The 22,292-nt window shown below is 39.3% G+C and overlaps 1 protein-coding gene across 2 annotated transcripts in view; it reads left to right on the forward strand.

The window, feature by feature from the left end:
* The window catches only part of TNKS (tankyrase), a 191,133-nt gene that overhangs the window by 160,973 nt on the left and 7,868 nt on the right, over positions 1–22,292 (forward strand). For both annotated transcript variants that reach the window (XM_081808494.1, XM_006740557.3), the window contains 9 exons: positions 494–682; positions 2,622–2,859; positions 3,699–3,781; positions 12,024–12,144; positions 13,279–13,376; positions 15,141–15,215; positions 16,085–16,190; positions 17,188–17,374; positions 20,298–20,454. In XM_081808494.1, the coding sequence (XP_081664620.1) occupies positions 494–682; positions 2,622–2,859; positions 3,699–3,781; positions 12,024–12,144; positions 13,279–13,376; positions 15,141–15,215; positions 16,085–16,190; positions 17,188–17,374; positions 20,298–20,454 (1,254 nt within the window). The remainder of the gene's footprint in view (positions 1–493; positions 683–2,621; positions 2,860–3,698; positions 3,782–12,023; positions 12,145–13,278; positions 13,377–15,140; positions 15,216–16,084; positions 16,191–17,187; positions 17,375–20,297; positions 20,455–22,292) is intronic.

Raw genomic sequence — 22,292 nt, forward strand, 5'->3', positions numbered from 1 at the left:
GGCTGAAGAGAGAACACTGAGAATCTTTGAGTCTAATGTTTCAGTAAATAGATCAGATTGCAGTGGGTTAGAAGAGAAATAGGAAGATAAGAGAAGCAAACAAGAACACTTGTTTCAAAAGTTTGACAGGCAGTCTAGACCTTTGATAGGAGGTTTGGAATCAGGTGATAGTTTCATTTTATGTGTTTGTTTTTAAGATAGACCTGAATATGTTAGAAGGCTGAATAAAAAATTTTACAAGCACTTATGAAGAATCACAGGGTAAAACAGTAATAATTGTGGAATTGAGATTTTGGAGGTAAGAAAAGATGGAGTCCAAAATATAGGAATGGGATAAGTATGCTTTCTTTAATAGAAGAAACTTACGTTAAGGATGAGAAGAGAGATATAGAGGGAATGAAATGTTAAATACAACAGGCATACCTGATGGAGCTTTACCAGATAATCTCATTCTTGATCCTTTGCATCCTTTGTTTTTTTTTTTTTTTTTTAGCATGTGGATATAGCAGCATTATTGATAAAATACAACACGTGTGTAAATGCCACAGATAAGTGGGCATTTACTCCTCTACATGAAGCAGCCCAAAAAGGAAGGACCCAGTTATGTGCCCTTCTCTTGGCCCATGGTGCGGATCCAACTATGAAGAACCAAGAAGGTCAGACACCTTTAGATCTGGCAACAGTAAGTCTTCCTTCCGAATTATTTAGTATTGCTTTAAATTTATGCTTTCAGAGGTGACATTAAATTTCAGGGCTTAGCAGCTTTATCTTTAGTGGTGCATATTTCACTCAGAGTAAGAGCAAATTTCCTTCCTTCTGAAATTTTTTTCACTTGCATTTTTTATATAGTTCAAAACTCTGTTAAGGCAAACTAAGCAGTGTGTTAACGTAATTCTTTTTGCCATGCTTAACTTGGGGGGAAAACAGAGAAACATGTATCTAAAGTGTATCCTCAGAGAACTACATGAGTGAAATATCTTAGACCTTCTACATGAGTGAAATATCTTAGACCTTCTACATTGTTCAGGAGCAACCAATGTTAGTGATAATTTACCTGAGGCTGTGAGATAGTCGAAGAAAATTTACCTTCTAGGCCGTTTTATTATTCCTCTGAAGATGGAAAAGTAAATTGATATGCACAATAATTTATAATTTTTTAACTAGAAATACCTTCCGAAGCCACATTCTGTCTCGTCCATCTCTTGCTGAGTAACAGGCCACTTCAGAACACTAAGTAGCTTAACCAGAACCGAGTGAGTGGCTTAATACAGTGATGTATTATTTCTCACGGTTCTGTGGGTTGCCTGGGCTCAGCGGGACAGTTCTGCGATATGCACACCTACCTTCAGCTGGGAGCTCAGCTGAGGCTGCAAGGCCTAGGGCGGCCCTTCATCCTCCAGGGTCTCTCCATGGAGCGCCCCCCTCACTCTGTAGTCTAACCTGGACTTCTTTACAGCATGGAGACGCCTTCTCTGAGAGAAGAAGTAGAAGCTGCCAGTTGTTTTAAAGCTGGCCTCAAAAGCCTCAGACATCACTCCGTTTACATGCTATTGGTCACTGCCACTCGCAGGGCCGCCCAGATCTAAAAGAAGGGAGATAGTTGCCACCTCTTGATGGGAAGAGTGGCATGCATGCACGCAGAGGAGGGCCTGAATGGCTGGCTGTCTTCGGAGGCTCGCAGGTGCTCACAGCAGTCATGCCTAACAAACTGTGGCGGGGACGAATAAGCCAGCCAAACTAAAAAATCTCTCCAGATTCTAACTGTAGGTTACATTACTAAGCGTGTGCTAAATAACTAAATAAAAATCATTGTCATTATTTAGGCATATACAGAACATAGTGTAAATATGAGAACTCCTTCAAAAGTAGAGACTGAGAATCAACACTGCAACAGGCTGTTTTTTAAATGAGAGATGAAATTTTTTTAAGCTCCATTTACATCTTTATTAACTTATTCTTTAAATACATGTGTAATCAGTATGAACAACCGTATGCACGTTTCAGTGTTTAAAAACTGTTTCCAGAAATCAATATAGTCTAAATTCTTAGACTTTTTCATCCATAGTTAACTCTCATATATGTGCATGTGTGTGTGGCAAGAACATTTAAAGTCTGTTCTCAGCAAATTCCAGGTATGTAATACAGTATTATCATTTTTTAAAGATTTTATTTATTTGTTCGACAGAGACTGCAAGAGAGGGAACACAAGCAGGGGGAGTGGGAGAGGGAGAAGCAGGCTTCCCACGGAGCAGGGAGCCTGATGCGGGGCTCGATCCCAGGAGCCTGGGACCATGACCCGAGCCGAAGGCAGACGCTTAACGACTGAGCCACCCAGGCGCCCCGTAATACAGTATTATTAACTAAAGTCACCAAGTTTTATATTAGATCTTAAAAAGATGAAATATTTTTTAAAAATTATATAGGGACTCCAGTCCTGACACCTACAGAAACTGCTGGGACTCTTTGGAGTTGTAGGTCAGGGAATTGAATGATCAAAAACCAGTGGGCAATAATGATGCACTCACTAAAGACAAATTTCACGAAGCATTTGGTCCTTAGTGGAAAAACTTACCATTTTAAAATGTATTTTTGTGTGTGTTTATTTGTCTTATTATTTTTAGGCTGACGACATCAGAGCTTTGCTGATAGATGCCATGCCCCCGGAGGCCTTACCTACCTGTTTTAAACCTCAGGCCACCGTAGTGAGTGCCTCTCTGATCTCACCAGCATCCACCCCCTCCTGCCTGTCGGCTGCTAGCAGCATCGATAACCTCACCGGCCCTTTAGCGGAACTGGCAGTAGGAGGACCGTCCAACACGGGAGACGGTGCAGCGGGCGCAGAAAGGAAGGAAGGAGAAGGCAAGTATACTTGTCAACGCTTATTTGGTTTTTGGTGTGTGGGGGGGTTGTTTTTTGTTTTTGTTTTTTAAAGAGACAGAGTAGCCTAGGGGAGGTGCAAGTGGGGGGGGTTGGGGCGGAGGGAGAGGGAGATAGAGAATCCTTAGCAGGCTCCACACCCAGTGCAGAGCCCGATCCTACGACCCTGAGATCATGACCTGAGTTGAAATGAAGAGTTGAACCCTCAACCGACTGAACCACCTATGCCCCTCGTTTTTGTTTTTTTAAATGAACAGATTCCACTTACTTCTCTTGGTAATTATTGATCACATCTTAAAGACATCCTGTCCATAAGTTTTCATATACACACCAGTGTATAAGAACTATCTTCATAAAATAAATACCTTGACATCTACATTGTTCTTATGTATATTCCAATATATCCATTTCTAACCATAATATTTTATTTAACTACTCAGTGAGTCTTATTACTGAAATTATATCAGAAAAAAACTGAGAGATCATTTAAGGAATTGAAACTGAAAGCATAGCTGGTAAATTCAATTTTTAATTCCAACTGTTAAATATTTCACTAAAAGCATTAGATCAAACTTTATAATATTACAATTAATATAAATGCTACTGATAAGATAAACTCTGCTTTTACTTCTCCACCAAATTCAGAGATGACTTGAAGTGTCTGAATTAAATATATGTATGTAAATGGATACAAAATCATCTGGACGTGAAATCGTCTGCACAGCCAAGGGTGTCAGAGAGCCATGCCTTTACATAAATACTGTAACTTCCTTTAGACTGATAAACTGCTTTCTGAAAACTTTAATGTATGTCTGTTCTAGTTGCGGGTCTTGACATGAATATCAGCCAGTTCCTAAAAAGCCTTGGTCTTGAGCACCTTCGGGACATCTTTGAAACAGAACAGGTAAGCTCTCCTTTTTGCTGAGTCTTTTTAATTAAATATTAAAAGGTATTAATTGCCATTCCTTGTTTCTTTTTTACTTCTTAACTTTAAAACTCATTTCAAAATTCTAAAGAAGCCAGGGGAATCCAGCATTTTATAATTCTCCCCAAAATTGTCTAACCAGTGATGGGAGTCATTAACTGTTATTTCATTATATCTTTATAAGCGGTTTAACTACATATGTTTTGTTACATAAACTTAGGCCATGAAACCACCTCAAAAGAATGTTTTCAAAATCTTCTTTCATTATTTTGCTTCTACAAAGTGTTGGTGCTTATTCATCTCAATATATGTGAATAGACTCCACTTAAAACCAACAACACATTTTTATATTAGCTATTTAAAATCTTCACAAAGCAGGGGCTCCTGGGTGGCTCAGTCGTTAAGCGTCTGCCTTCGGCCCAGGTCATGATCCCAGGGTCCTGGGATCGAGCCCCGCATCGGGCTCCCTGCTCCGCGGGAAGACTGCTTCTCCCTCTCCCGCTCCCCCGGCTTGTGTTCCCTCTCTCGCTGTGTCTCTCTCTGTCAAATAAATAAAATCTTTAAAAATAAATAAATAAATAAATAAATAAAATCTTCACAAAGCAGTTGTCTGTTAAATTTGGAAAGCAAAGTAAATCCTGGACAAGTGTACCTTTTTAAAATTGCCTCTTTATGAAGTTTCTGTTGTCCAGGTGAGTCTAAAATAACATTGAACCAAAACTTGGCCACGCACTCATAAACCTGTCCTATTTTCACATCTTAAATGTGTATGAAGGTCTGGGTATGAAATCACCATTACAGCATTTAAGAATTAAGACCTTTCTGTTTGTCATCCTGTTTTTATACAGGAAAATGACTTTTTAACTTAATTACTGTATGATTTAATTACCACAGTCAGTATTCAATATTGAATAATAATAAGTTCCTGAGTTTAAATTGACTGTTACTACTATATGTAGAATCTTAAAATGAGAAAGGTATTTAGTCATTTTCCCAGATCCTACTCTTTTAACATCCATGTGGGAAGATAAATTGTTACACTTTGGGCAAGTGTAATAAAGTGCTTGTAATTTAATGTGTGCCCAAATCTGCCCCCGTGTATAATCTATTAATTTTATGTTTACATTTACCCTGTTTGGCACAGAAATCTAATCTCTAGTCTGCTCACGTACTCGTTTCATAGGGCTGTTACAACAAATTACCACAAACTTGGTGGCTTAAACAACAGAAATTTATTCCCTCGCAGTTCTGGAAGCCTGAAGTTCAAAATCGAGTTGTTGGCAGGGCTACACTCTCTTGCCTCTGCCAGGTTCCCGGCCCCTTTGGCTTACGGCCACGTGACTGCAGTCTCTGCTTCCATCGTCACCTTGCCTTCTCTGTCTGTCTGTGCTTCTGTGTCTTTTATAAGGACACTTGCATTGGATTTAAGGCCTACCGCTGTAATACTAGGTGATCTCATTTCAAGATCCTTAACTTAATTACATATGCAAAGATCTAAAAAAAAGTTTTCCAGATTGGTCCTTCATAAAGTCTGGGGATTAAAACGTGGACATATCTTTTTGAAGGCCACCATTCAGCTCACCACAACATAATATAGCCCTGCATATATTTCTTTTTTTTTTAATTTTATTTTGTTATGTTAATCACCATATGTTACACCATTAGTTTTTGATGTAGTGTTCCATGATTCATTGTTTGCATATAATACCCAGTGCTCCATTCAGTACATGCCCTCTTTAATACCCATCACCAGGCTAACCCATCTCCCCACCCGCCTCCCATCTAGAACCCTCAGTTTGTTTCTCAGAGTCCATAGTCTCTCATGGATCATCTCCCTTCATATATTTTTAAGACCTAATCAACTTATCATGAACTTACCCTTCCAACCACCCTCTCCTACAAAGTTTCTCCTATTTTAAGATAAATATACCTTTTATAAGGACACTTATAAGGACACTTTTATATTTCAGTTCTTCTCTTTATGGATATAGTTTCCAAATTCCTCACTGGCCTCTTTGCACCATTCTGGTTTTTTCATAGACTTATAGTCAATTTGGAATTAATTAAAAACACCAATTCTTGTTCATTCTTTTTTTTAGCGAAATTTCTTTATGTTGCTTATTGCAGTTATGGTCTTATTGATCAAAACAGTTGAGCAGAAATAGCACTGGGCTAAAAGACCTTGATTCTGATTATTTTCTCTCTCTTACTAGCTGTGTAACATGGGGTAAGGCACTTAACGTATCACTTTTCTTGACTGTCAATTATAATACCTTCAAGTGTCCAGACAGTTAAAATTCCTAGTCCTACTGTGCTTCTGTGCCAATTTTTAAAATATACTTTAATGAAGCATCAGATGTGTCTTTGTCTGGGGGTGAGGACTTTATAGAGTTCTCTAATTAAATTCACTTTTCCTTTAGCTTCGCCTACCGTTGATTTACCCTCTGGTTTGGAGATTTTTTTTTTTTTTTTAAGATTTATTTATTTATTTATTTGAGAGAAAGAGAGAGATCATGAGCATGGGGGAGGGGCAGAGATAGAAGCAGACTCCCCACTGAGCAGGGGACCCCGGGATCATGACCTGAGCCGAAGGCAGACTCTTAACCAACTGAGCCACCCAGGCGCCCTGGAGATTTCTTATGAGAATATCCTAAACAGAATGCTTTTCCCTTGTTCCCTCCCTGAAGGTATGAAAGCTATTGGAAAAACATCTTCTGCTAAAGCCAAAGGATATCCCTTAATATATCCCTTCTTCCCAAATCAGATCCACAGTTAACTGTGAAATTTCACACGTTTGCTTAATAAACCAAAGACCCTAATTCACACAAATAACTCCAATCGACTGTTGAAAAATTTTCAAAGGATTTCCATTTCTATTCTTTCAGTTTATTTGCCACATAATTTTGTGTTTTATTTTTTCTCTTTTACTTTATTCTCTCAGTAACTGATTTCCTGTGACGTGGATATCTCATTCTATTGATTGTAATAGTTTAATCGTTCAGTTTCACAGTTGGTGCTTTTGACAGCTTCTGTTTCATCAGTTTTATTATTCTGTTTTTTCCCTGTACTTTTGTTCTGAGTAAATGGCTCCATTGATTTTCTTTTTGCAGGAATAATTTCTGTATCCTTTTTTTATTAATATGTTGACTCTTCCATTTAATGTATATTGCCCAGCACAGCTCCTTTCCTCCAGACAAAGGATACTACCTTTCTTTCTATTAAACTGTGTTTGACTGTCTTCTGGCCCAGTCGTCAAGCAATCAAATTAATTTTTACTTTGACTGCAAGTGTTGCTTGAGTAACCTTTAGTTATAGAGTGATAAATTCTGTAACCCTTTCTGTAATTTACCCATAGAATTTTCTTCCATTAACATTCTATATATCATGCTGTAAGTGTGTGATTGATGATGGTCAAGATACTTGTGTAGTGAGGGAAGGAGTGGGCATATACATTGTACTCATTTAATTCTTGTCTATTTCTCTTAAGCCAGGGAGTGCTTCTGTGTCCTGAGTCATTTTGACACATAAGATCTTCGTGTTTCTGTTCCTACTCAAGGTTACTTCTCTTGCAGTGGAGTGGGGATATAGTTATTTTACTTCCCGTCTCAGGAAAACATCCTTCAGGGCATCACAGCCTCGTCCCTTCACAATTATTCTCTCAGAAGTCTCTTAACTAACTTGACTTGTTTGAACATATATACTTTGCCAAGTAATACATACCCGTGTCCTTTATAGTTATAAATACAGTACCAGTATCACTTTGGCCCTTCCTGTATAACGTAGCTTCCTGATTAGAACACTTTCTCTCTGGGAAAGGCCAATTTGATTTTCACTGCAATTCCTAAACATAAATGGTATGACTTAGAAGACTTCTTTGGACATATTTATGGGCAACCTATATATTTTCATGAAAAGTGATCTTTATAAATTTTTATTTCAAAATCAAAAGACCAAGGAACAGTCTCAGGTACATTAACTATGAATGTGATTATAAAGTTAGTTCTAACAACTGTTACTCTAGCCTGCATCCTTTGAAGCCCAAGTGAAAGAAGGAGCTTTTTCATTCAAACTCTTAATTTTTCTCTCCCCATTAAAATTCTACTTTTTTTCTCTCTACCCCAAAGAAAATGAACAAATCTTAGAAACAAAAGGCAACCCTTCGTCAAGTGACATTTGCTTTTTATGTAAGATGATTTAGCTGATACATGAATAATCCTTATTTTAAAGATTATAATTTGATTTTTCTAATTGAAGTATAAATGACCTACACTATTTATTAGTTTCAGGAGTACATCATAGTGATTTGATATTTTTATACATTACAAAATTATCCCTGCAGTAAGACTAGTTACATCTGTTACCATACAAAGTCATTGCAATATTATTGACTGTATTCCCTACGATGTACATTTCATTCCCATGACTTATTTAGTTTGTAAGTGGAAGTTTGTACCTCTTAACCTTCTTCACCTATTTGCCAAACCCCTCAACTCCTACCTCCTCTGGTAACCAAGTTTGTTTCCTTTATCTATGAGTCTGTTTCTCTTTTCTGTTTTAGATTCAACATAGAAGTGAAATCGTACTTATTTCTTTTTCTCTGTCTGACTTATTTTGCATATACCCTCTAGGTACATCCATGTGGTCATGAATGGCAAAATTTCATTCTTTTTTTTTATGGCTGAGTAATATTTTACTGTGTATATATATATATATATATATATATATATATATATATATATATACACACACACACACACACACGCACACATATAAGGAAGTAACTCAGGTAGATGAATGGATATATATATATATATATATACACACACAGTATAGCACATCTGTATCCATTCATCTACCTGGGTTACTTCCTTATCTTAGCTATTGTGAATAATGCTGCAGTGAACAGAGGGGCACATATATCTCTTTGAATTGGTATTTTTGTTTTCCTCAGCTAAATACCCAGAAGTGGAATTGCCGGATCCTATGGCAGTTCTGTTTTTAATTTTTGGAGGCCCCTCAGGACTGTTTTCCACCATGGCCATGCCAGTTGACATTCCCACCAACAGTGTATGAGCGTTCCCCTTTCTCTGTATCCTCCCCAACACTTGTTATTTTCTTCTTTTTGATTCTAGCCAGTCTGATAGGTTTGATCAATTTGATTTTAATGTGTGCTAGGTATAAGTAACTAGCCCAAGAAACTTGTAATTTCCTGGAGATAACTATGTTATTTTTTAAGTGAATTAAAGATAATTTTCCAAAAAAACTATTTCTAATAGTATAAAATGCCAGAATTGTGGAGCAACATATCTAAAACCTGCTTCCAGGTATTTCCATTTCTCATATTCACCAGTTTTCAGACTTTTGGAATAATCTCTATTCCCATTCCTTTTTTTTTTTCTGAACCATTTCTATTTACCAGGCCCTGTGTTCTTCGCTCATTTTGAAATCGCTCTCTGATTCCTCCCTTCCATCTCCTCCTTCCTCTCTCCATCTTTACCTTGTTCACACAGTCCTTTCCCTTCCACACCTGCCCTTCCAAGTGCTACCATTCTCCTCCTCAAATACAACTTTTATTGTATTACTCTGCTGAAAAGGCTCCCTAGGAGCTTTTAGATACTGTCTTAACTTGATAAATAAAGCCCATTAAGATCTGCTCCTAGCCTGCTGCTCTGTTCATCCCTTCTTCTTTCCTCTCTATATATTATACTCTCACCCTTTTGGACTTGCTGAGAGTCTCCCAGTGTTCTGTATTGTCTTACTTGATTTTCCTTTTGCACATGCTGTTCCCTTTAACACCCTTTCCTCCTTCCTCTGCTTGAGCAGCTTCTGCTTCTTAGCCAAGTTATTACCTTCTTCTAAGAACCTTTCCTGACCCCCCTCCTGTTCCTTCCATCTTTCCCAACCCCACCTACAGCCTTGACCAAGTAGGAACCTTCCTAAGAGTTTCCACAGGGATTCCTCCAAAACATTTACCGACCTTTACCATGTTTTTATGTTTCCTTTTTATCTCCTTGGTAGAAGAAATAGCATGAACTTTTGTGGTAGTACCTTGTTTGATTCCTGGCCCCACTCTTTTACTACCAATTTGGACTAGTTGTTTACCCCTCTGAGCTATAATGGATAGTTTTAGAATTAAATGAAATGTTTAGCAAGTTACTTTTTTGGGAAATACCTAGCATATAGAAGGTATTCATTAAATATACTGTATATGAATGAATGAACAAATGAGAAGTAATCTGAATTCCTTAGCTTATCATTTAAGGTTTTCCAGTGGCCACTGCCAGTTAAATATGGGGACAAATTGGGTACCATGGACTCAAAGCAACTAAATATAATGTTTAGTTATTTTAGCTTTCTAGTCAGCCCTTTTAAGAAATATAAGCAAGGGAAAGACAGATATGGCGGTCCATCTCAGCTCTTCACTATTTTTATGATTTCTTTGAGCCTCGGTTCCCCATGAGGACATCATGGCGATGGTCGTGAGGAGTCAGTGAGGTATTCATTTTATGAGTGGAGCTATATAGTCAACAGATACATTAAACACTCTGCATTTCTTTTCTAGAACTTTATAGAGAGTACGCTATCCTTTGCTGGCCTGATTTCTGCTGCTTCCAGATATGTGCTATATATACAAATTCAGAAAAGCTTAAGTTTTCTTTGGATTGAAGCTACCACATCAATACGAGATCCTGTTTTTGCGTCAACCTTATTTGAACCAAAGTTTAGAAGGACAAAATGGGGACATCAATAATGTAGGAAACCCTGTGCCTGGCTTCCAAATTATATTAAATTACATCTAGCTAAAAATATACAGGCTCCTATTATGTTGTGAATTATTCTGTCTCAAAGATGTATATCTCAGAACTGTTGCTTTTTAAAAGCTCTGCTCAAAATTTCCTTTTGGTGATTGGAAGTGAATTGCCCATTTTGTACAATGGAGCGATTATTTCTTAAATGGCCACTTAGGAGGAATACAGTAAATTATTTCCAAAGAGTGAGTGATGTATGCTTGCTGCACCAAGATCAGACTCATTATATACTGTTTCATTCTGGCAATAAAAATCAGCAGAACTCCAGGCCTAATTTTTCAGGTTTGTTTGTTTTGTTTTGTTTTTAATGTTATGTGCAAGTAAAAAGGTAGAGAACACTATAGATAGATAAAACATACCTCATTTGAGTTGGAAAAAGGGTGTCTATAAAAGGATTTCTCAGTTTTCCAAGGAAAGAGAAAACTAAAGGCTCATCTTGTAAAGTAGTATTTGCATTGTCATAGGGCCAGCTTCTTCAGAGCTAGAAAACTGCATGTTCAGCCCTCCAGAAGTGTGGAGGCCCCAGATTTCATCCTGTGCATCCAGAACTCTGCCACTGGGTGGTGGTAGAGTCACTTTTACTTTTAGTCAACAAAGGAGCTTGGTGATTTTGAGTCCAGGCGGTAGCCAACTCACCACCTCCATCCGTGGGCATGAATAAGCAGAAATTATAAACCACTGCTTTTACAACAATAGAATGTATGTGAGGCTTCAGGGACTGTTAAATCTGGGAATTTATAAGAGAACTTAAAAACCATCTATTCTCTCTTCTGAATTGGAATTTTTTATACAACGTCTATATAACTAAATATATATATACAACTTATATATACATATATATATACAACCTATATATACAACTTCTATATAACTATAAATCTCACCACTTTCAAAAGCAGCCTTTTCCATGCTTGACTATTTCTTAGCACTGGGGAGTTCTTCTTTATCTTGATATAAATCCTGCTTATCTAAAACTGCTTAGTCCTTTGGTCACATTCTCTTTCACTGTTCTAAGCCCCTCTCTCTTTCCCCTACCATTCTTCTCTGCTACCTGCTGGATACTGGGATCTGGTATTTCCCCCTGATTTCAAGCTTCTGGTTGTTCTCTCATATCTTGAGGCAAGCAAAAGGTGGTAGAATTGAATAATCAAAAGGAAATATAGCAGTGTTCATTTAATATTTCTATAGCATCATTTCTTCCATTTTAATTCACCATTGACTAGAAGCAAAGAAATATTGCAAGTGAGTAAAAAGCTGATAAAATTATCAAGACAACTTTAAGATTGTAAGTTCATGGTTAAAAAGAGGTAAAAGAATTTGTCTGTGTAGCTGGATATTATAGCATTGAAGACAAATGGAAGAACTGAAGAACTGTTAAAGATTTAGCAATTAATTTTGTTTCATTTTTTCAGATTACACTAGATGTACTGGCTGATATGGGCCATGAGGAGTTGAAAGAAATAGGCATCAATGCATACGGACACCGCCATAAATTAATCAAAGGAGTAGAAAGACTATTAGGTGGACAACAAGGTAAGCTTTTGGGGGAAAAAAAATAAATCTCAGAAATTAAGTGGGACAAGTAAGTTGTCAGGGCTGATGCAGCACCTCCCGCCTGCCCCCTCTCCCCCTCACACACTGTATACCCTGAATCTCTCTGGAATCTACATTTCAGTCCTTTCCCACTGCTGTCGAATCCAGTACAGGTCACCTAATCCAGGCCACCGTCCTCTCTCCCCTGGACTGTCACAACCACCTTCCAGCTTATCTCCGAGCCTCCCCTTTGCCCCCCACCCGCCCCCCACCCTCCACGCTTGCCCTGTGCTGCTCACAGAAGACTCTTTTTGAAATGACTCTATGATCATATCACTCCATTGCTTAAAACCTTTCAGTAGAATCCTGTTGCTTTTAGGATAAAATCAGACATTGGTAACATGGCTTTTTATAATCTGACCTCTTTCTCTGACCTCATCCTGAACCTTTCTCCCCTGCCACAACTGGTAGCTCAGCCTTTTTCCACTGTACTTTGCTGTTACAAGCCTCCTATCTTTCCCCCCTGTCGGCCTCCACGTTTATCATGTCTGTGTTTCCACAAGTGCTTTCACAATAGGAAAGCAAAGGGAGAGAAGGGGAAAAACTTGAATTAGTCACTGCAGAGCCAGTAAGATCACAAGAGTAGCATGAAACTAAATGTTAGCAGTTTTTGAGCTTAAGTCTTGCTTCTTTATCTGCATTAAATTAACAAAGGCAGTGAAAGTAACAAGAATAACCTATTTTAAACTTATTATGAGGTACCATTTCAAGCCATCTCACAGAGTTTTTGTAGGATAGTTCTTAGACTTTAGACCTGACTGCATTGTGATTACAGTGTGTTTCTCTTTTGTATCAGACATAGCTTCATGTATGTTTATAATTGAATTCAGTTCAACAAAAAATTGTTGAGCCCTGCTGGGGAACTCTGTAAGAACAGATAAAATTGGTCCCCAAGCCCCTCTCTATTACTTCTCTTGTCTTTGGATGTGCTTGTTCAATTTAACCTTCTATATTAGGGTCCCATTGCAAATAATTTAGACTTGTTCCAAAATATCAAGTATTTATAACAAAGTTTTTCCTAAAATTGAGCCTGAATAGTTTGGACTTTAACACATTAATTTTTCTTTCCTACAGGCACCAATCCTTATTTGACTTTTCACTGTGTTAATCAGGGAACTATTTTGCTGGATCTTGCTCCAGAAGATAAGGAATATCAGTCAGTAGAAGAAGAGGTAACGTACATCAAAATTTTTAAATCCCTTTTCCTGAAATCTGTGGTTAAGCCTATTTTTTCAGTAGAGGTAAGCTTGTCTTACAATGATTTAGGATCACTCGCCTATCCATCCATTCTAACTAACTGCCTTAGCCATTGTGGTGGCATATTGCCCAAATTCAGATAGGACTATGGATTAGGACTCTGCCACAGTGTTTTCACATCAGAAGCCTAGGGTTTCAATGGGTGGCCAACAGGTGTCTTTTCATCCTGGAGACTTTCTTGAAACTAGGCAAGTAGGAACCCTATTAGAACTATTTTCTTGTGTTGTTAAAATGCTACTCGAAGAATGATAGGAAGTGAGAATCTTGCCTCACAAATAGCAAATACCTTCTTGTTTTTATTTTCATGCAAAGTTATAAAATGTGACTATAAAATAATATGCCTGGGGCGCCTGGGTGGCTTAGTTGGTTAAGCGACTGCCTTCGGCTGAGGTCATGATCTTGGAGTCCTGGGATCGAGTCCCGCATCGGGCTCCCTGCTCAGCGAGGAGCCTGCTTCTCCCTCTGACTCTCCCCCCTCTCGTGTACTCTCTCTCATTCTCGCTCTCTCAAATAAATAAATAAATCTTTAAAAATTAAATAAAATAAAATAATATGCCTAATTTTCATGTTTGCTTATGAAATCTGCCTCAAGACTCGAGCCACCTTTTCCGTCTTCTGTCACTGTGTTAAAGCACCATAGTAAGGCTGACGGATGACCCTCCTGCCAGACAGCCGCCATAGAAATTCCCTCCCTACTGCTGGCTTCTGCCTCATTTCTTACGCATAATAAACAAAGTACCTAATGGCATTATCACAATAAATAAGCTGCCTAACTAATTCCATTATTTTGCAGAGAAGGGCATGCCTGCGTCTTTTTATTTTCTGCCTTTTAACTAGAGCTTACATTATTCTCTTGCTCGGAAGTCAGGAACAGTGCCTCAGGGTGGGTTTTCAGCTCCTGCCTGGCCAGTCTGTCAGGGAAACCTCACATCTTCATTCTCTTAGTGGTTAGCAAATTTGGAGAATAATGTCCAAAATGTGATGAATAACTTTGCAAATAGAGCGGTAAGCCAGGGAATTAACTCTTTTGAGTCAATTCTATGAGAAACTTGGGTCTTTAAAACATTTTACTTTTCCATAATTCTTTTGAATTTGGAGAGCAGAGGAAGAATGAGCACTGCTCAGAGGAAAGTTATTCCGCTCAGTTACACGGCATACCCAGCTTCTCCTGGTCTGCGGAGATGTTCTTTGAGATCCCGAATTGAAGAGATAGTTACAGACTGTTTCACCTAGGGAACAGTAGTTTATTGATTTTTTTAAAATTCTTTGTGTTTCTTTGAGCATTTGTTTAATGAGTATTCATCAAATGTGAGGAGTTTAAGTTTGACTGAATCCCAGTGTCGCTTCTCATTCTCAATAACATAAAATAGTAATGTGGATGACTTAATGTGATGTTTTATTTCTGTGTTTCCCCATTGTGCCTTATAGGAAAATCTTTCAAAGCTTTTACTAGAAAATAAAGAGAAAATGAAGAAGTTTAATATTTATGTCATGACTATTTTCTCATCAAAAATACCCACTAAACTTTGTTGAACCATTTTTGGTCAACTCCTGTTTATTTATTAGCACTGAATCTGAGACTCATCAGTGAAGCAGTGTAACAAGTGAATGTTGAAAACAGAGGGATGTCTTTAGAATTATATACTGGCATATTTTCAGGAAGTTATTTTGTTCTATAGATGCAAAGTACGATTCGAGAACACAGAGACGGAGGTAATGCTGGTGGCATCTTCAACAGATACAATGTCATTCGAGTAAGTCTTTAAAACTTCAGGGTGAAAATTGGATTGCAAGGCATATCTGAAAATCAAAATAGACAATGGAAAATGTTTTCTAAATGTCCTATTTTTAAACTGAGGTAATTAGCCATCTGTTGCCTGGCAGTCAGGTGTCACCTTCCTCGAACCCCTCCAGACCGTACTTCACCAGAAACAGAGACAGGAAAGCTACAGACAGAAGGCTAGATCTGCTGGGGTTGGCGGCACGGATACGGTGATGGGACCCAGCTCACCCACAGATGGAGACCAGAACTGACAGTAATTTTGATCACCACTTCCGAGTAGCATTGAGGGCCTGGATTTTGAATCTGACTGAATCAGTGATTATATCAGAATGCATGTCTCTCTTAATCTCAGTATCTTAACTTATAATAGGGGATAGACGTGCTTTTCTCAAAGGAGTATCCCAAAAATGAATAAAATCTGTTGAGAACTGGCGTAACCCTTGGCAGTTACACCAGTGCCATCGGAATTCCATGGAGAGCTTTTAGAGAGCTTCTAGAAGAATGCAGATTTACAGGCCCCTGTGTCCAAACATTCAGCAAATCTGGGAGGAGTCTAGGAATAGTTTGTCTTTTCTTTAATTCTTCAGGTGATTTTGAGGTACAACCAGGTCTAGTGCAGAATAACAAAAACCATCGGTGAAAATTTTGTCACTGAAAGCCAGAACGTTAACTTGGTTACACTGCCTGGCAGCTTTATCACTTTTAAATAATGTTTTAAGCAAAGAAAACAAAACCCAAAAATTGAACCTGTCTCAAAGAAACGTACTTTTCATTTTAAATTATAAACTGCCAATTAACATTCGTTTCACTAATTTGCTTCTTTCTTCCTCATCCTTAAAGATTCAAAAAGTTGTCAACAAGAAGTTGAGGGAACGATTCTGTCACAGACAGAAGGAAGTGTCTGAGGAGAATCACAACCATCACAACGAGCGCATGTTATTCCACGGTGAGCAGCATGGCCTCACTATCGCTCGGGCTTTTGAAAATTCCAATAAAGTGGAAAGCCTCTGTTGTTGACTGTATTAGTGTTGGGCTAAAAATGGGTTGTTTAATTTTTTTCTTTTTTTTTAATTATGTGTTGGTACAGTTTGCTAATGCATTGCATGTTAGCGCAGGCTTTCCAGGGTGTGCAGAATGAGAATCACTTATCTGGAATGGTTTCAGAACTTGTATTGCAAGTTGAGCCATCTAGATAGTGAAATATTTTTATTACAGTTTAGCATAATTGTTTCATTTTATCAGATTATCTGTTTTTGTGTAAAGTAAGATTGGGTGTAAAACCTATATATATATATATTTTTTTTAAGATTTTATTTATTTGCGAGAGAGAGAATGAGAGACAGAGAGCATGAGAGGGAGGAGGGTCAGAGGGAGAAGCAGACTCCCTGCCGAGCAGGGAGCCCGATGCGGGACTCGATCCCGGGACTCCAGAATCATGACGTGAGCCGAAGGCAGTCGCTTAACCAACTGAGCCACCCAGGCTCCCCTAAAACCTATATTTTTAAAGCCAAAGGGACTTCGCTGTCTTTTTTTTTTAGAGAGGGAGGGGTGGGGTGGAGGGGCAGAGGGAGAGAAAGAATCTTAAGCAAGCTCCATGCCCAGCACGTAGCTTGACGTGGGGCTCAGTCCCACAACCCTGAGATCATGACCTGAGCTGAAATCAAGAGTCAGATGCTTAACCAACTGAGCCATCCAGGCGCCCCTGTACTTTGCTATCTAAAATCTCATGCCATCTGCAAAATCCATATTACGTCCTTGCTTGGCAAACAGTGGGTCGCTGCTAAGATTCCAGTACGAGAAATAATTTACATATGGTAGACCATCTTACAACTTCATTTATACATTATTAATAACTTAATATTAACCTGCCAAGTGCAAATAGTTTGCGGCTAATTGAGGTTCTAGAAAAGTATTCAAAAACTCATCTGTGTTTCTGTTTTTAGGTTCTCCTTTCATTAATGCCATTATTCATAAAGGTTTTGATGAGCGACATGCATACATAGGAGGAATGTTTGGTGCCGGGATTTATTTTGCTGAAAACTCCTCCAAAAGCAACCAGTATGTTTATGGGATTGGAGGAGGCACAGGCTGCCCCACGCACAAAGATCGGTCATGCTACATATGTCACAGGTGAGCATCTTGCCTTTGTGATTGCTGTCCTCGGGTCATGAGGCCGGTTAGTTCCTCAGGCTCTGCAGAAGTCACAGCTTATCCTCAGTGTTACTCATAGTGAATCACACAGGTTTGGGGTTGGATAGGAATAGCTGATCAGCCTCTACCCCAATAGGAGAAATGACAGCAGAGCTGATAGCAGGGCTGGTAAGAACCAGATACATGTGAGCCAGTCATAGGTTACAATGAAACTCCCTCCATCTTGACTTTCTCCCTCGGCTTCCCTTGCCTAGCTGCTTCAAATTCAGAAAAAGAAGAGGTTGAGAATTATTTCTGTTGAAGAACCTCTAGCTTTAGACACGTTTGAACTAAGACACACAACTTCTGTAAACAAGTTGAATCTTTGTTTCTGATGTTGCTAGAAGTGCTTTAAGGCAGGATATATAATTAGCCTTGAGAAGTCCAATTTCAGAATATTAACTTTGGATTTAATAGTAAGCAAATGAATGTTAGCTTTTTAAATAGAATTTTAAAACTCAAATTCAAGAGAATAACAGTATACTCTCTCTGAATTCAGTGAAAAAAATACCATTCTCTTCTGTGCCATTGGAAAAAATACAAAAGAATTGTACATTACAGAGATTGCAGTTGATTGTATTTTTCTTTAAATTAACCATATGGAAAGTCAGGTTACTTAGAGATCTTGTAATTCAGGGGAAACCCCAAAAAGACCCAGATAACCTCAAAATTCGTTATGGTTGTTGACCTTAAAACTTCCTGTTCTCTGTTACTTTATGAAAATCTTACAACCATCAGCAGTTCTAGGATGGATGCGGTATGTCCAGAAGGAACCTTCTTTCTAGTAAGGCCACTGTGGTTAATAACACACAAAAGTTCCCATGTATATGTAACATGCAAAAACTCTGTTGTTGCAGGCCTATCCTAAATAAGCAATAAAAGTGAACCTAGATGAAGATTAACAGTTGCCCACTACAATTAGACACATAAGTTTATGTCTTAGCCAGGATTTCCTAGGAAACAGAGCCTGAAGCGAAAGCTCATGTGCTAGCGCTTTCTTGGCAAGTGCAGTACCGGGGAAGCAGGAATGAGGGCACAAAAAGAAGTGCGGCGAGCAAAGACAGTGAGGTGCCTCAGTGAGTTGGCCTGTTCGTAACAAGTGCAGTCGGTTGCTCAATCCGTGAGACATCTTCAGAGAGGCTGTGTGAACTGCTAACTCTCAGAGTAGTACCTTGTGGGAGACCAGAGCTGAATCTACCTGCCGGCTCCTGTCTGGCACTGGTCACCGTTTGCCCCACAGGGCATTGGTATCCCCCCCATTTGGAGCTGCTGCGTCTGCAGAAGGCAGCGCAATGCACAAGGCTAGCCAGTGAGCAGGCAGAAGCCAGCACTCTCCACCTGCCCGTCCGCTGCCCGCAGCCTCATCGGCCGGTCCTGCATCTTCTCCCGCTCCCACAGCAACTGGGGAGCTCAGGGGCAGGAAGCAGAAGGCAGGAGGCAAGGGCCTGTCAGGTTAAGTTGCGTGTGACATACGGACTGGGAGTAGCCATGGCAGTGGGCCCAGCGGGCTGAGCGGGCAGGGTCCAGTGACACCATAGGGCTGCCATCATATGGAGATTACATCATATGGAGATTACATCATATGGAGATTACAGATTACCTCCCTGTAATGTAGATCAATTGGGGTGCCTGAGTGGCTCAGTTGGTTAAGCGTCCGACTCTTAATTTCCACTCAGGTAATGATCTCAGGGTCATGAGATCAAGCCCCATGTTGGGGTCCTCGCTGAGCGTGGAGCCTGCTTAAGATCCTCTCTGCTCCCCCCTCCTCCACCCCCTGCTTACATGTGCGTGCACTCTCTCACTCTCTCTTAAAACAAAAACAAAAAAATCTTTTCCTCTGGGACCTACAGGAGAATTCAGCTGATACCAGGCCAGCACCCCACAGAGTCATTAGTAAGATCATGCTAAAAAAGCCAGCCCAGGCAGGACCCAATTATACTGGGTCTGGCACAATTTTGACTCAAAATAGTATCTCTGATTAGTTATAATGCAAAGATCATACTCTATTACTAAAAACAAACTATTTGAATAATAACTATTTTACACATTTAACAGTATGATCAATCTCACTGAATAGTTAAAATGTTTGTAGTTTATATTAAAGGATTGCAAACTTTGATTTTAAAGGGCCACATAAGAAATATCTTAGGCTTTGCAGGCCACCCTGTCACAGTGACTGACCTTGGCCCTTGTAGTGCAAAAGCAGCCACAGAAGACACATGAACGAATGTGTGGCTGCATTCCAATAAAATTTTATTTACAAAACCAGGTGGCAGACTAGTGTTCGCCCATAGGCCATCGTTTCTCAATCCCTAGTTTATATAATGCACTTTCTTCCCGATCAGCATCTCTTGTCCTCTGTAATAGTTAACATCTTCCCCAGTTGGTGTTTCACCCACGTAAGATGATTTCCAGCCGTACAGTTAAGCTAAGCGTTTTTGTATGTGATCCGCTTTTATTATCACTTATCGTATCCTGGTTTTTACTTCTTCGTAATGAGTAAACCCCCATCTTGATTTCAGATGCTGCTGCCGTCTCTGTATTTGCTTCCGTCTCTCCCCGTTCATCCTCATAAGAACTCAGTTTTTGCTAGGATTTCTCTTCTCCCACTAGTCAGAACTTGCCAGGTATTTTCTGTCACGGATTCTGTAATCACACCAAACTACTGTACCTATTGAGCCTGCCGTTTATGGTAAATCGGGATATCAAAGCCCATCCCATCCCATTCCTACTCAAATTCAAAAGTGACATTTTAAATAAGCTTGAAGGATTAACTACTTTTTAGAAAATCAAGAAACCTAACAGTTCTATCACTCTAAGATTTAATACTTCGTTCAAAGCATTGCTTTCCTTTTTTCTTTAGGCAAATGCTTTTCTGTAGAGTGACCCTTGGAAAATCCTTTCTGCAGTTCAGCACCATGAAAATGGCTCATGCCCCTCCAGGACATCACTCAGTGATTGGGAGACCAAGTGTGAATGGGCTGGCATATGCTGAATATGTCATCTACAGAGGCGAGCAGGTATGATACGCATCAAATCAGCATAACTGAGCTACTAAACATGTCAGTGCAGAGAGCAAAGAGTAGCTTCCGATTAAGGAATTTTCTTTATGGCTGTACTCACCACAGGCTGGTTGAATCTCTGTATTTCTGATCATGGCACTTAACACAGAACAATAGCTGTCTGAGTTGTAAAGCTGTAGTATATTAAATTTTTTTTTTTTAAAGATTTTATTTATTTATTTCAGAGAGAGAGAATGAGAGAGAGCACATGAGAGGAGGGAGGGGCAGAGGGAGAAGCAGACTCCCTGCTGAGCAGGGAGCCCGATGCGGGACTCGATCCTGGGACTCCAGGATCATGACCTGAGCCGAAGGCAGTTGCTTAACCAACTGAGCCACCCAGGCGCCCTGTAGTATATTAAATTTCTGCCCACTGCTTGAGGCTCCCAAGTAAAATTGTCAACAAGCAGGAAAACTTTCTATCCTTTTTCAACCCAGTCCTAAACTCTCACAGTACTGCGAAATGCCTATCGATTTATCTAAAAACAAAGATCAGTTCGTCTGAACTTAATTGAATTTCAAGTGGATACCTTAACTACTCTGATGGAGAACTTGGCGGGGGCGGGGGGGGGGGCCGGGAAAGGAGAAAGCAGGAATTAATTAAGTACAAGTAACATATGAAAACAATATTTTATATGCCATCAGTCCTGGGCCAGGTAAGGTATGGAGTAGCCGTAGGAAAGGCACACGAATCCTGAACTTCATTTAGTAGATGTGTTGATTGTGGTGCTCTGGGCAAAGCAATGAAACTCCTTCAGGTGTATTGTAGGATTGAGCAAATGAGTAAATGTGTTGATGTTTGATTCGGGAGCTGGGATTCTCATGGTGGAAGAAGGGACATACAAATCTGCAATGAGGGGATGGTAAGAATGACTGTAGAGATGGACTGAAATTGGAGGTATTGATAGGAACTCATCATTTCTAATATATGTATGTATGTTTGTGCACTTGTAAATATATGTGTATAAAGGTATGTGTATAAGAGTAGATGTAGGCACATGTATGTATATGAGCATAGACGTGCATATATTTCTTAGCACTGTCTCCTGAAAGCAAGGACACCCTAATAGCAGTGAGCACACCTAGACCTAGATCTTGGTCTCTAATACCATTCCCCACCAAAAGGAACCCAGGCTCTTTGGAGAAACAGCTAATTCCAGGACTGAAGCAGAATAGGAACAAGGTGAGCCTGGAACATCCTGAAAGTAATGAAGTACTCAAAAAAAGTGGGGAGGGGGGAGGGCATGTCACAAGGACACAGAGCCAGCAGGAAGGGGCTCCCACTGGCCAAATCTGGAACAGTTTGAACACCAAAATAAATACAGTAATAAATTTTAAACCGCTGAAAAAAATAGGAGTTCATGATTCTATAATGATAACAAATAGATAAAGAAATAAAGGAAGGGTTAAGGAAGGCTTTTGCTTATAGTAGAAAGCCAAGGGCAGATGAGTAGATGTGGAGGGAGTACTAGATTTGGAAAATCATCATCTTGGGACCATTGTGACAAGAATCATAAGTGGATGCTAGATCTAGGAGATAATTTTGATTTAAAAAAGGATATTTGCATGGTCTTATTAACTACAAAGGAGGAGAAAACAGTAATTATACATTGGAGAAGGGGCAATGCCTTGACCAGATGATCAAAATTAACATCATCAATAAGGGACAGATAGAAATAGAGTGTGCCTCAGATATGATATTCTGAGAAGGGCACAACATTGTCTATGCAGTATGCTAGCCAAGAATGCATAACCTTGGTCTAATCAAAGTGAGGACTGTTCTATTAAAAAAAATGTGG

Source organism: Leptonychotes weddellii, chromosome 2 (genome assembly GCF_054177405.1).
Source record: "Leptonychotes weddellii isolate Sample4059 chromosome 2, ASM5417740v2, whole genome shotgun sequence".
Lineage (NCBI taxonomy): Eukaryota > Metazoa > Chordata > Mammalia > Carnivora > Phocidae > Leptonychotes > Leptonychotes weddellii.